Here is a 14,437-nt window from a genome sequence, read left to right on the forward strand (position 1 = left end):
ACTGTGCACTCTCACTGCAGTGTGTCATCGAGCCTGACTCCCTGCCATGGTGTGACTAGGTTAGGTTAGGATTTGAGAACGTTCTACTCACTAAGCTGTGCTTAATTAGCTGCAATTTAACCTTGTCTGCTCTTTAACGGGCTGGCTTAGGTTGCTCGAGTTAGGCAGTAGAAAAAGTGGTGATTTCCTGCCCCCCAAGGAAACAAACAGAAAAAAAACCAACAAAACACAAAGCATTCCAGCCTTCTAGATGTTGTTTCAGCTAAGCATGGACATTGCACTGTGGCATGTTAAGAGATAGTTTGTTCTTAAAAAAAAAATCAAGATTTTTGTAATCCGATCTACACGTTTCTGTAAAGTATATGCTGGAGCACTCTGGGAAAAAAAAAGGCCACATATTTCATCTTCAGATATTTGTTTTGAATTTATTCTGTTTAATAGAGTTGTTCTCCAAAGTATGTGCAACTTTTTGGCTTGGCTGGAATTGTTCTGTCCTGGGTAGTTGTCAGGGATGGTGCCCAAGGGTTTGGGTTCCGTGTGCCCTTCTAGTTTTTGACTCTTGGATAAAACGGAGTAGAGGGGTTCAGAAGACAAGTGCGGTCGTCAGACACCAGAGGGTGCCACAGACTCACTTTTCAGGCAGCGGAGGCAAATTCATACATGTGAGGTGCATCTGCATTGCTTGGGCTTCTTTTGCAGTGAATATTCAGTATAAATGTCAAACCTGACCTCATGCAGTGTATCACTCAGAATTCTTGAGTTCTGTTTTCCACAGTCCTAGTAAGCTTAAGTCACTGGAGACTTACAACAGCTGGGTGAGTTTTTCCTGTTGATTTCTGAGTGTGACATGATCAAATGCAAAAAGCATTAAAGGAAGTGGTGCAGAAAAGGGGCTTTATGGAGGGATTGCTGAAAGCGAAAGCAAGTAGATATCCACCAGGAACACCTTCATGTAGTACTTTAAATTTATCACCTTATTAAAATGATTTCTATACCTTACTGAAAGTACATGATACCTTACTTAAAATGATTGAGATTTGTTTGAACAACAAAAAAAAAGAGTAGTAAAAAGTATGAACTTACCATGTTTTCTGAAACTTTCATTAATCTTTAGTGAGCACTTTCCTAAGGAAATGTAGTGGTAATTTCTTCGGGTTAAGTAAAATAGGTGCAGCAGTATTTTCCTATCTTTTGTCAAAGTTAATGACTCTGAGCTTAATGCAAACTTATGTCTCACAGTGAAAAAACTGGAACTGGTCCTGAAGAAAAGTACAGGTAGAGATGTCTGCTTGCATATAAACTCTTGTATGCTTGCACACACTAGTGGGATTGCATGCATGGAAATAATCACGAAAACAGTAACCTGATAAAGGCAGGTTATAGAGAAATGAAACTTCTCTATGTAGAAAAATGGATAGATGTGTATTATAGAAGCTTATCTTTTCTTTGCTTAAGCATTTGGAGTATGTGGTCAGATTAAGAGCAAAAATTGTTTCCTGAAACTGCATGCTATGCAGTAGTACCTGGGATGCAAGCATCCTTCCTGGGATTCCATAAACAGTTCCACTGGGGTAATGTCAGGTTCCAGCACTGATAGCTTGTGATGTGTGTTCCTGGTGCTAGCTGTGCTGATTTTGTCAGCAGATCTGTGGCAGTTGCTGTGCTTCAGTGGGATTCTTGTCTCTGCCATCAGCAAAGTCTTCTCTGTAGTGGTCACTAAGAAGAGGAAACTGGAATGTACTTGTGAAGATCAGTTAGCACTCAATTATCATCCTGTGAAGCTTCATTGACACGCTTGTTGAAAGTTCAGGGTCTCTGTTAGACTGGTAGAGCATGAGTATGCACTTGGAGCTGCTCAGTTGCTGGTTGTGAATGGGTAGGAGGAGGGAAGCTGTTCTCCACTGTTGGCTTCAGCTTTGAATTGTAACTGTGGACATAGGTGTTCTGACAGTCCTGGGGTTTAACACTTTTCTTAGCATGATGGATTTGGGGCACACACCTAGCTGGGAAGCTGGTGTGGCTAGTTAGACTTAAAGAGCTGGAGCTGGTTTGAGCATCTGTTGGGTCTCCTTTTCCCTGAACGCACATGCCTAGGAACTGCTAGCAATGAGGGCACACAAATGGAAGGAAGGGTGGAAGAAGACTGGACGCAAGGCTGGACTCCTTTTCTGGCCCGGTCTCTTTCCAGAAGTTTGCAGAAGAATTGTGCCATAGAAACGTACTGGAGCCCAAAGGAGAAAATGTATTTATATTTTAAGAAAAATATCCCAACATTTTCTTGTGTCTTTTGAGTATTGCTCAACCTCAACCCCAACTCATGTTCTAGTAACTTCAGCTTCTACCTCTAGTCAGTCAAAAGACAGCCTCCAGGAAATACTTCACCTTAGAACAGGAAATTTCTGGCTAACCCCTTGTTCAAAAGTTATTTAGGCCACACAGTGTTTTCTGAAGGTGAACTTTATCAAACCTTGCCAGAGAATACTTTTCAAGAGGGGTGTGTGTGTTGGTTTTGTTTTCTTTGTTTTCCAAACAGAAGGATGTTCAGATTGAGTGATTTCACTTACCTGTCCTAATGCTGCGGACGTCTGTTTTGGATTGGTCCTAAATCCCTGAAGCCACCATTAGGGCCTTTGTCACACTGTGAAGTAAAAATGCTTTCTCTTGCTGATCTAAGCTTACTTGATATAACTTGGATTGTTTCACTGCTGAAGTAGCACAAAAACTTTGCCCATACAAGATTCATTCAGTATTTTAACTTAAATGATCTTTAAAAAAAAGCATTAAGCTGAAGCACACAGGCTATTATAGCTCGTGTGCATGATGTTCACCCTAAATATGTAAGATTTGAGTTTTTTATTTGGAACTTGTAGTGCAAAGCTGCTACTCGAGCCTCCAACTAAGGGTGTTACCAGCTAGAGCTCTGGCATGGTGCTTCAGAAGCAGTGGCATCTTCCCTGCTGTGTACTTAAGTGTGGTAGGACTGAGCCAAAGGACAAGGTCTGGATTGGCTCTGGTATATAATCAAGGAGTGTTTGTGTCCTGTGTTTTAAGGGAACTCGCTAAAGAAACTGAAGATCAGCTCTGTGCTTATAAGCTTGTGCTTTAAGCTTCAGTTTGCAAGATATGCATCTTGGTTAGAAAATGGGCTTGTTTATAGTCCAGTGAGTCAACGTTCAACTTCATTCCACACTTGCTTCTAGCTGGTGAATTAGTTTCAGAACAAATTTCAGACTGCAAGAGTGGTGGTGCAGGGTTAGTGGTTGTGGGAACTTTTAATCTGGGTTTACCTCAGTCCTAGGTTTCCAAGCTTGCTCAAAATGTCAGTTTCATATAAAGGATTTGCATGCCTAGCAACTGAGGCATTAGCCAAATTAATGCTTCAGAGGCACTTTGCAGAAGTGTGAGAGCTTTTGGGAGCTCCCTGTCCACACCCACACTAAACATCTGTTTTATATAGGGATATGTGAATGTGGCTGCTTGTTGATAGTCAAGATTTTTTCTTTGTGTCTGTTCTGAACAAAGCATAAAATGTTGGTCTCCTCTTTTGTAGAAATGAAGATGACATAAATGATGTGACTTCTATGGCTGGAGTTAATCTCAATGAGGAGAATGCGTGCATTTTGTCAGCAGACTCTGAGCTCATTGGTACAGTGATTCACTCTTGTGCAGATGAACCATTTCTCTCTCCAGAAGCTCTTCAGAGTAAGATCTTGAACATAGGTGAGAACAAAGCACACACAGCAGAAATTACAGATGTAGTGTTTCCTTGCCTCTTTCATCAGCCAGCCTCCAATCTTTGAAGAAGGACCTGGAACTATTAAGACCTACAATCTCAATTCATGTGTTTCTACCAAACAATACTGGGTTTTCACTTACCCTTCTAGGAAACAACTCTCCTTTAAGGTTTTCTTTACATGGAAACTGTCTGAAGCACAACCAAAAAAAAAGAAACCAATGCCACTTTAACACATGAGAAGTGAGCAGCTTTCTTACTCTTAAACCTAATGCAACACTAAACCACCCTAAAGATGCTAGTGTCAAAACACTTAAATGTGGTTTTCTATCTTGGCAGCTTCTAACTTGATGTATTACACTGTGTTAAACTTCCCTAACAGTTTTTGCATTCCTCAGCCTGTATATGTACTCTATTGACTAACATTAGGAAGAAGTTTCAAACTCCAATGCACGCAGAGCAGCCCTTTGTTTATGACTCCCTCCGTGGGAAAAAAATCTCTGTTAATTTTATACAAAAGAGATGTTGAAGCTGTTTGTCTGTACAGTGAATAGCACTGTGGAATGCCTGTGTTACAAGAAGTTTGTAGTGTAGGCATCATTTCTGCTGCTACCTTCTGAGCAAAGTAATAACTGTTGCTTAGCAATGTGGTATTATGTCAGAGCAGGGAGCATGCATTTGTGTAGCAGCACGCTGGCTGGTCCCACCGCCTTCGACGGCAAACTCGATGCATGTTGCTCAGCTCCTTGCTTGTGCCCTCTGCCCGGTACTTGCTGTACCGGAACACTGAGTTTTACAGCTGACCATCCAGGAAAGCCTGAATGTGCCGTCACAATCTTGTCACAGTGGCTTAACCACGTGTTCACACACAAGTGGTTCTTAGTCCAGAGTAAGCAGGTAGCCTGTGACAAGCATGTAACTTGCAAGTGCTACCTGCAACCTTGGTGCTCCTGCACCATTAGCCAGATGTGTCATCTCGAGCTGTAGAGGGCATAGTAAGTGCTGTGTTTCTAGTCATGAAGGGAAAATACACGTCAGAACTGGTGCCTAGAAGATTTTCTCAAAATTCATGAGAGGATTAATCAGTCACTTGTGGGAAGTGGATATAAGGAAAAGTAAAGAGCTCTGCAAAAACAGGGAGAGTATTTCTAGAATAATTTGTTGGTTGTGGGTGTAAATACAATTTGTTGAAAGACAGAAAATAAAAGCCTGGCTGCTTCATAGCTAGAATGGTAGTTGTTCCAAATTAATAATAATAATGATAATAGCAATAATTCATGTCATAAATGAAAAGTGCTTGTTTGCAAGGAAAGGAATACTGCCAGGGAGTAGAGCAATTCAGAAAGTGAACATGTCTGCTTTTGAACCGAGCCATTTTTTGGATTAAGAAGGGGGGGGGGGGGGGGGAGGAGGTCTTGAGGTTTGGAGGGATTTTATTTTTATTTTGTGTTTAAGTTGGTGTTTCAGTAATCTGATAGTCTAGTGAGAAGCTGCTGAGGAAGTATTGAAAGGTGCTTGAGCAAAATGAGCTTTGCACTCAGTTAAGTTACAGGCCAATGCTTACTGATCAAACGGGGGAATGTTTTGATTGTATCTGGGAAAACATTCTAGGTTCTCCCTGTCTTGTGAGATTGTCATTCATTTTCAGTTACTGTAGCGAAGGCAAATGAAATTGGTGATTAGTTTTTTTACAGTGTGCTGTTTATCCATTCTTAACACTTCACTTGGCAGTAAATAGTGAAATGGGTTTTGAAGGCATGCTGTATATTGCATCATAAAGTATTACAGCCGCTGTAAATGCAGCGCAGGGCAAGGAGAAGTGCTTCTGACAGGTACAACGTATGAGGCATGTGGAACTGCTGCCTGCCGTGCCTACCAGGGAAAAATCGCTGCCGCCCAGGTGTCTGGACGGAGCTGCGTGGAGTGATCGATGGTGTCAACCACGGGAAGGCTTCTCCGTCAGCAGCCTGCAGCCGTGGGAAGGTTACAGAGGTGGTGCCCAGCTCTGGGTGCAGGGCCAGCACAGCCTTGCCTGGAGCTGTCACCAGCCTCGGTCGCAGCTGCTGAAACGCGGAGGATCAGCAGCAGCCCGAGAGAAAAGGTTGAAGGTGATGGCAGGATGACCCCGGCTGGACTGGAAGCTGCGCTGTCCGCGTGGCTGCCGTGGCTTGGTCGGGTCTGTCTGCCCTGTGTCGGTCAGTCAAGGCAGTTCGGAGGGGCTCGTGTGCCTCGAGTGCGCTGCAAAACCCATTCCTGCTCGTCAAATAAATGTCATGAGTTGTTAACAAGCACGGTGTCAAGCAGGGCAAAATGTAATTCTGTATTTTTTTAATTACTGGAATTAACAGAATATGGCACTAATTTCTACAGCTACCGCTTCTCCCCCTCTCTGAACATGAAGCTTGATTTGTGTTCTTATTAACTTTGTCCTATAAATGACCTTGCAAGGAGAGTGGTTCTGGAGGCTAAGTGAAACAATGTCTATATTTTCTGAAGCTCCAGGCTAAGTTTTATTAATGTAATGTCTAAGATCTTTGAAGTTGTGACTTTACCAGGAAAATCATAATCTCCAAACCTTTATTCATAATGGGTATGACTTCCAGGGGGAACAGAATACCTGCTGTGCTAATTATTTCAATTATCAGCTACTACTAAAACACGTAATGGATTTTCTCTGCTTCCACAGGTAAAAGGCATGACATTATGGAACTTAACTCTGATGTTGTGAACTTGATCTCCCACGCTACACAGGAGAGATTACGAGGGCTCCTAGAAAAACTAACTGTAATTGCTCGGCACAGAGTATCAACCCACAAGGTAAAGGAAATCATTAGCAAGTTTTGCACCAAAGTTTTCCTGCTTTGCAGCCTTGAAGGTAAACCTCTTCCAAGTGTGGGCACATCACAGGCAGCATTGGCATTCTCACTATCTACCGAAGGCTGGTTTTAGCTGTTTCTAGGCCAGCTAATAACTGTTCTATGTGACTTGTTGCACAGGTGCTCGTAGAGCCCAGCATAAGCCTAAATGCATGTGTTTCTACTCTTCCATAGCAGTGGTGGCTGTTACACAAAGTCTCTTACGTGTAAATGTAAAGCTAACTTTGAATGCTTTTGATGGTGGGTTGATTTAGGGGCTTGTGTTTTCCTTACGCATTTACCGTTGGTGGAACTGCAGTATTGGCTCAGTAAAAAGCCTTGGGAAACCAAATTGATTATTTTACTTTTAGAAAGTGCTTCTTGTGAAGGCAGAGGCCCTTGTCATCTTAAGATATTTTTTTTGCCCCCATGATACCTCCTATTCCCTCTTCTCCATCTTGTATTAGCTTAATTCAATATAAAGTATATTGTGTCCCAGTGAGCTATGGGAAGTGATAATTTACAGGCCAAACCAGCTCTTTCTGTTTTTCTTTTGTCGTTCCATAACAAGATACTAATCCTTAATTCTTTCATTCTGAAGCTGTTTTAGAAAAAATAAAAGAAATCAGAGGCAAATGTATTTGTAAACTCTTAGGTTCCTGTTTGTTCAGGTCTGAGTTTTTTTACAAGAACTTGACACTTAATGAAATTTAACAAGAGCAACCTATGGAATAGGAGTTATTTTTGTACTGAACACTTTTTATAGGCTTTTCAGTACTGGAGCAGCAACAGTAAAGAGCAATTTGGAAGCTTCTAAGTATTTACAGTGTTGTCTGGAGCAGTTGGAGTATTCTGTTCCTTGCCAGAAGAGGATGTGATAGAAAAAAAAATGAATATAGGAAAAGTACAGTTTTTTATGAAAAGACTTTAGAAAACTGCACATGCTGTATGTTGTTTCTCCAAAGTTGGAGGTACAATTGAGCTTGTGAGCAAAAGTGAGGAGGAAGCTGAAGTCCTGAGTAACCAGTAGGACCTAGTGTCTTGCAGACATCGAGAACAGAAGGAAATGTTTTTGGGCAGTAGGCTGGATAGGACTGGTTTCTTTCTCATGGAACTAAAGCAATAGAAAAAAAGATAGGTTTTTTGTCTGATTGAATTGCCGGAAGCAATGATAAGATTATAAGATTGCAATAAGCTGGCTTTCTTTTCCTCTTTTCTCAAAAGCAAAACAAACAAAAAAAAGCAAAAGTAACTGGCACAGTAATCTTAGAGGCACAGATCCCCTCTTTTGTTAGGAAGATGGTATTACGCGGCAGAGGAGTGTCCTACAGGATTACCTTTGTGAGTAATGTTATTGTGAGAGATGCTGACAGGCTTTGAGAAATCTTAAGTTCAAGAAGAGAACACTGCAGGGTGTTGGAGTCCCGTTATGTATTAATGTAGGTATTTATACAGCCCTGTATTCCATCTCCCCCAGTGCTTACCTCCTGTTCCCTTTTCTCTCATGGCTAGTGATGGGTACCCTTGCGCCATGTGGGCTGCTTGTATGTCAGATAAATTCCCAGAGCCTTTCCAGGAGGGTGGGGTGGTTGCTCCATAAGACTTTGTATTGACCTATCTTCATTACAAAAAGACAGTAACAGGGATAGGTGTGGTAAAACCAAGGTAGCTCTTGTTAGGGTAGGAGTTGGTGTAGAAAGGCCAGTAATTAATGGGATCATACTCAGGAAACTCTTTTTCCCAATTTGCTCAGCTCATGCCTGGAAGCTTTCATCTGACAGACCGCCCTTCAGAGAGAGTGAATTGGCAGGGTAAAAGCTTCATGCCATGCCATCATGTAGGCTTGTCAACTTTTGTACTTTTTTTGCTAAATTTAAGAAAAAACAATATAATTGGAAGTCACTAACTTAATAGGGATAAAACTGTGATGGTGGTCTCTTTATGGGAAGTAGGAATAGCCTTTCAGATGGTTGTGAGCTGCTCTCTGTGATGCAGCTCTTGTTGCAGTGCTCGTATTAGAGCCTTTGTAAGACCGTAAAGGGAAAGGGTTTTTATGTGGGTTCATCCCAGCATGAAACAGCTGCCATGCTCCTGTGGCTGGAGCCCCTGAGCTCATGGCTCCAAGAGGCATGGTATGGTGCTGGGCAAAAACAACAGTCCATGAAAACATTTCCCCTTCATGCAGTAGCACTGAAATGCCACAACACTAAACTGCATTATCTGTAGGGCCATAGGATGTGGGTGATAATGCTTCATCATGGCAGCACCGGCTACGAGTCGTGAGCAGGGGTACAATGTAATGTTTCCTGTCTCAGCAATTCCCTGCTGAATGACCACAGAGAAGTTTATGGAGTAGGACAAAATATAACTGCAGGGGTTCCTCTTTTAAAACTCCTGAAATAAGCTGTCTTAAAACAGGTGATGAGCTGAAATACTGTTATGGATGCACCTATTTCTTGTCCCATATAAGGTCATGGTAGTGCACTGGGGAGCTTCTGGTTGAGAGACTTACATTGCTGGGTGGTATAGAGTCATGGATTTGTCTTAAAATGTGTAAATATCTGGGTATTCCAAAGTGAAACAGTTCTAAACTTTGGAAAAAATAATCTTCTGGTACTACAGCTTTCTTCTTTGTCCTGTTAAAAGGATTGTGGCATGGTGGTGAATTATTATGAGCTGGTGCTTCAAAACAAGTTTGCGGGAACTCATGCCTTCTGATCAATGAATCAATATGATTACGCAGAAGCATCTTATTGTTTAAAATACACTGCACTCACACATCTCACAGCTTTGACATAATACCCTGCTTGTACACTTCGCTTACTTATACATTCTATCTCCTTGTATGTACTTACACAGTTCACTTACTTATACATTTTATAACTTACAACTTCCACATATCACACTACTTACACATCTTACACCTTTTACAACTTCTACATAACACAGTACTTATACATATCACTTGCTTATCTTATACTACTTATGCATGTTACTCTACTTGTACATTTTACAACTTATCCATTATGCAGTACATATACATTTTCCAACTGCTGTGCATGAGATCTCACATTGCTTGATTGGTTTCTCTCTTCTGTCCATGAGCTCTGCATGCACTTTTCTGATAACATGATTGGTTTTAATCTAGTACAGCACAGTCCTTTTTTATCTATTCCTTGCTGTCTTGGTATTTAGTTTTTTAGCTTCTTTTTTCCCAGTTCAGCACAGTTTACCTTTCAGTCTTTGATGAATTCCTGAGGGCTCTAACAGGTGGGGCTCCTGATCTAGGCAAGCAGCATGGAGATGATGACAGCAACAAAACCCATCCAGTGATCAGCAGCCAAGTTAGTCCAGGAAATCCAAACAACAAGACAGCAAAGGACAAGGAGCTGATATAAATCTGTCCCACCTCTCCCTTGGAGCCTTCAGACTGGAGCTTAAAAACTGTCTTGGGGCTGATGTGCTGCAGCTGAAGGTGGAAAGGCCAGGTGAAGCCAGTGAGGGTAATTCCAGCCTGGTCCCACTCTGAGGGCTCTGGTAAAAATAACTAAAAATGGTTTGGCTGGGGCACACTATCAAGGTTCAAATACTTTACAACACAAGTTGTACTGATGTACTGAGAATGACTCAAGAATAGCATATGCTTTGTGGGGAGCGGTTTAAAAAAGCTTGAGCAGTGATAGAAGAGGGGGGAAAAGGTTTGTTGGACTTCTTTGCAGAGCCACAGACGCTGCTTGGGAAAATCTCTGGTTGCAGCATATGGTGTGTTTTGGGCCACAGTTGGTAATACATGACGATGAGGTGGCTGATTGAAAAGGACCAAGCATAATACCAGAAAAGAGATTGATTTCATGCTCTGACTCAGTTGTGAAAATTCAGAGACAACAGTGCCCCACAATAAAACTTGTACTTTCCTTCCATCTTTTCATAGTGCACAACTCGGTGTGCGAAGAAGAGTCTGAGTATAGTATCCTTGAAAACTAAGAGTTGAGCAACTGAAGTCACTGATAGTCCATACATTTAACATAGAACCTTGCCTAAAATACAGCTGTAAAATATCCTGTGCTTTCTTCAGAATAGTTGTGTGTCAGAGCTGTTTCATTGCAGTGTGAGATTGGGGTAGGGTAGAACGAAGAGTTGCTGAAAGTACATAGTGTGTTTGGCTGATAAAAGCCCCAGGATAGATTTCTCAGGAAAAAAAAAGAGTCCACAAAGTAGCAGAGAAAGAAGACAACTGTAGGACGTGCACTAAAATATGGTACAAACAGGTGGCACAGACATGCCCCATCTAGAATGGGCTCCTTGTCTTGTGTTGCCTAAATGCCCTCTGGCCAATACATGGCTCAAGAAGCCTGTCTTTGGAAGAGCAGAGTAGTAAAACCAAGCTTTTCATTGCCAGTTGACCACCTTTTGGATCTTTCCTTTTTCTGCCTTTCTGAGCTAAAGTAAATGTCAACTCAGGCTTTCCAGTGGGGGCAAAAATAGAACGTAAAATAAACTACTGATTGTTGTTCTTTAGACCAAAAGGACCTCAGTCTTGTTTCAATGCCTGTGTGTCCAGAGGTTGTTGGAATTGATCATTAGTATTCCCTGGCCCAGGTTTGTACAGGTGGCTGGACCAGATGACTTCCCCAGGTTACCTTTCAACTTTTCTGTGACTTGAAAGCATTCACTGAGGCAAAGATACGTGTTCTTAAAGCTATAATAAACTGTGTATAATATATTTCACCTTGTTCACCCCTAAGATTCATTATAACTGGTTCTAAACCACGCCTCCAATACATAAAACTTCTTTTTGGAAATACCAGGTGATGCTTGTTTCAACTGATGCATTAAATGGCCTAAACTAGAACACAAAACACTAAAACTTAAAATGTCAAATTCTACTTTTCTTTTTCTCTTCAAAGGAGAAAAGATATTATGCCCTGCTGCTTTACAATTCTTTTTTTTTTTTTCCCCCCCACCATGTTTACTGGATATGAGGTTGCTGGTTTAAAACAAAATTTCAGTCTTTAGTCTAAGGTTAGGGAAGACTTCTGTTATTGTAGTCAGTATAGACTGGATGTTGTTAATGTCATTTGTTCAATAACCTCTTACTAGTCACAGACACATGAAAACACGCTTCGCTGGAGAGATGACTAAATGACTACCTACCACCTGAAGTCTTTCTAAAACAGCCTACACTTTTCAGCTTAGAAAAATAGTGTTGTTCTTTTCAGATTGTTCCCATTAGGTTTATTAGCTCTAGTGGTAGATATAAAAGCCTGGTTGTCTGTAACAAACTTTTTTTTCCCAGGGGAGTGATACGTACATTGTATGTAGTGACACCAGAGCACAACTGAGATTTCTTGAGAAGCTTGATCACCTAGAAAAGCAGAGAAAAGATGAAGAGGAACGTGAAATGTTTCTTCGAGCAGCCAAGGTAAGACTCTGGCTTTCCAAGGAAGTAGTCATGTCCCCTAGATTGGTGAACATCTTCAGGTTTCTCCTACTTCTGCTTTCAATATAGTAACCATTAACCTTGTCACTGAAAATCTGTAATGTTAAGGACAATTGAGGCTATACAGAAAAGGATTTAACCTATTTACATTTTAAAACAAGTCCACAAGAGTTCTTTGAAATGTATGGGGTGAACTCCCGAAGTAAAAAGCTACAGATGTCCTTCCTGGATCTCTTTTTGCCTCTGAAACAGAAGCCTGGTGAAATCCACCACCCTTGCAGGTGAATCTGTTTCCTGTAGTCAAGTTCAGAAGGCTAGCCTTGGAGCTGGTACCACAGCATCCATGAACCCCTGATGGAGCTGTTGCTAGTACAGAATAAGTTTCTTCTCTCTTCCCTCACCTCAAGAAGAAGAGAAAAAAATGACGGTAGATGTTGCTTCATCAGCTGAGACTTGACCATCTTCTGTTTATTCTTTTCTTTTGTTTTTGTTTCAAGCCAAATTCTGGAGCCACTTGGGTGGAAGCCTAACCTAGAGTTGAAAGAACTGTGTTGTGCTTGCATGAATACAACTCCCTTTCTTTCCTATACTTCCTGTCCTTTTTAAGTGCCTGCTGCTGACATGAACAACATCATGCCTAGACTGGACCTGACTGACAGTGTTAGCATCATTTTCAGCTTAATCTTGCCTCAGGCTAGAGCAGAGGCAGCCGGCCCAGATGAGGAGGGGTGTGCACGTATGTGCGTGGAGGGGGATGGAAGCCAGTCTGGATTGAGGCATTCACCCCTGGAGCTAAATCTTTCAATCACCAGAGAAAACTGTCATTTATTAAATATTTAACAGCTAGGATGGTGTTTGGATGCCAGTAATTTCTATTCAATCTTTTTCCTCTTCCTTTGGTAGAGCCGTTTCAATAAAGAAGATCCAGAGCAACTGTGGTTAAAGCAGAAAGCGAAAGAGGTAGGACTTCCCAGTTACCATGCTTGCCTTTGTGTGTTGAGAGAAGGTTGGCAGCCCTGTCCTGGCAATTAGGTCAGGGTTTATTTTGCTGCTGCATACCATTTGCAGAGGCCTTGGGGAAGGACAGGAACTGCCACAGGCAAGGGCAGTGCTTCAAATGAGGTCAATGAATTATGAGCTCTCTTTTTTTAACATTTTATTTTTGCAGTTTCAATCCTGTCTAGAAACAGTCCTTTGTAAACTGCAGCAGTACACTTGGTAGGAATATAATGTGGGATTAGAAAAAAAAAAAAAAAAAGAAACTTTGAGATTTAGCATCTGGGACTGTACAATAGGCTACATTTTTCCAGGGTAATTGTTCGTTTTGTAAATCTGATACTGCTTATAATTCTTTGGCTGGGAGGCGGTACTGGGATTTAGTTTTAAATGGAAAATGCCTCTGGCTTTTAATTTTCTGGGCCCAGCAGTTTTCTGTTCTGGAATGGAGCCCTTGTTTCACACAGTTCATGTTTAGCTGCAGGGGTTTTAGTTTATAGCTTAGACTGGTTAAGCTTTTACTCCCAGAGGCCTCTGCATAGCAACTGTAGAAATCAACAAATAAGTTCATTTATGTCTGCAGCCTCCTCTCAGTAGCTGACTTTTTACATTTCCCAATATCCATTTCCTGACTTTTCTAGCCTGAGAGAAAAAAGCTCCACTAATTGGAGCTTATTTTAATTGAGCCTTAATATTGGATCTCACTGGAGTTGCCCCCAGAGCTACTGGGAACAGAATGAAATGAAAGTACCTAAGGTTGAAGATGTGTGTGCGTGTGTATGTGTGTGTGAAATTTTTCACTTGACCTACAGATTCTTTTCCCTGCTGAATAAATCATCAAGCCTGTTCACATTTCTGATTAAGGATCTGACAGCAGACGATAATAAAGACAATTGAGGTGTGAGACGTGTGATACAGAGCTGAAGAAATTGGTTTCTATAGTTACTTGACTGATTTCATGCAATTTTTAAGGATCTTTGTGCTAAATGAGAGTGATTTTCTGAGCAACCTTTTTCCTTAACTGTGCCTCTTGAACTATGAAATTTGTTGTTGCTTAACATTGCTGCACTTGGCTCCTAGGTGCCAGCAGCAGCAGCAGCAGGTTATTTATGAATGCTTTAAAGGCCCTTTTTGTTTGGATTAATGTAGAGGCCCAGGCAAAACAAATGGAAATCCAGTAAAATAGCATTCAAATCAATGCTCTGGATCTGTACCATAGTAGAGGAAATTTGTAAAATGAGAGAGAAGAAACTTGCTTTACTATCTATCTTTTAATTCTTTGTTTCTGCTTACAACTCTTTCTTCATTCCTACAATCTGTGAGTACAAAGTTGCCCTAAAGCCCTTCCCAGTTTGCCTGTAGTGCCACCAGGATCAACAATCAGTGGGTGATGCTAATCTGTCTTGTTTTGTA

General features: G+C 41.3%; 1 protein-coding gene across 1 annotated transcript in view; it reads left to right on the plus strand.

Moving 5' to 3' along the window:
* TAF4B (TATA-box binding protein associated factor 4b) overlaps positions 1-14,437 on the plus strand; it is a 73,995-nt gene that overhangs the window by 35,489 nt on the left and 24,069 nt on the right. The window contains exons 10-13 of the mRNA XM_048289170.1: positions 3,551-3,720; positions 6,420-6,550; positions 11,885-12,010; positions 12,932-12,988. Coding sequence (XP_048145127.1) covers positions 3,551-3,720; positions 6,420-6,550; positions 11,885-12,010; positions 12,932-12,988 — 484 coding nt within the window. The remainder of the gene's footprint in view (positions 1-3,550; positions 3,721-6,419; positions 6,551-11,884; positions 12,011-12,931; positions 12,989-14,437) is intronic.

Source organism: Corvus hawaiiensis, chromosome 30 (genome assembly GCF_020740725.1).
Source record: "Corvus hawaiiensis isolate bCorHaw1 chromosome 30, bCorHaw1.pri.cur, whole genome shotgun sequence".
Lineage (NCBI taxonomy): Eukaryota > Metazoa > Chordata > Aves > Passeriformes > Corvidae > Corvus > Corvus hawaiiensis.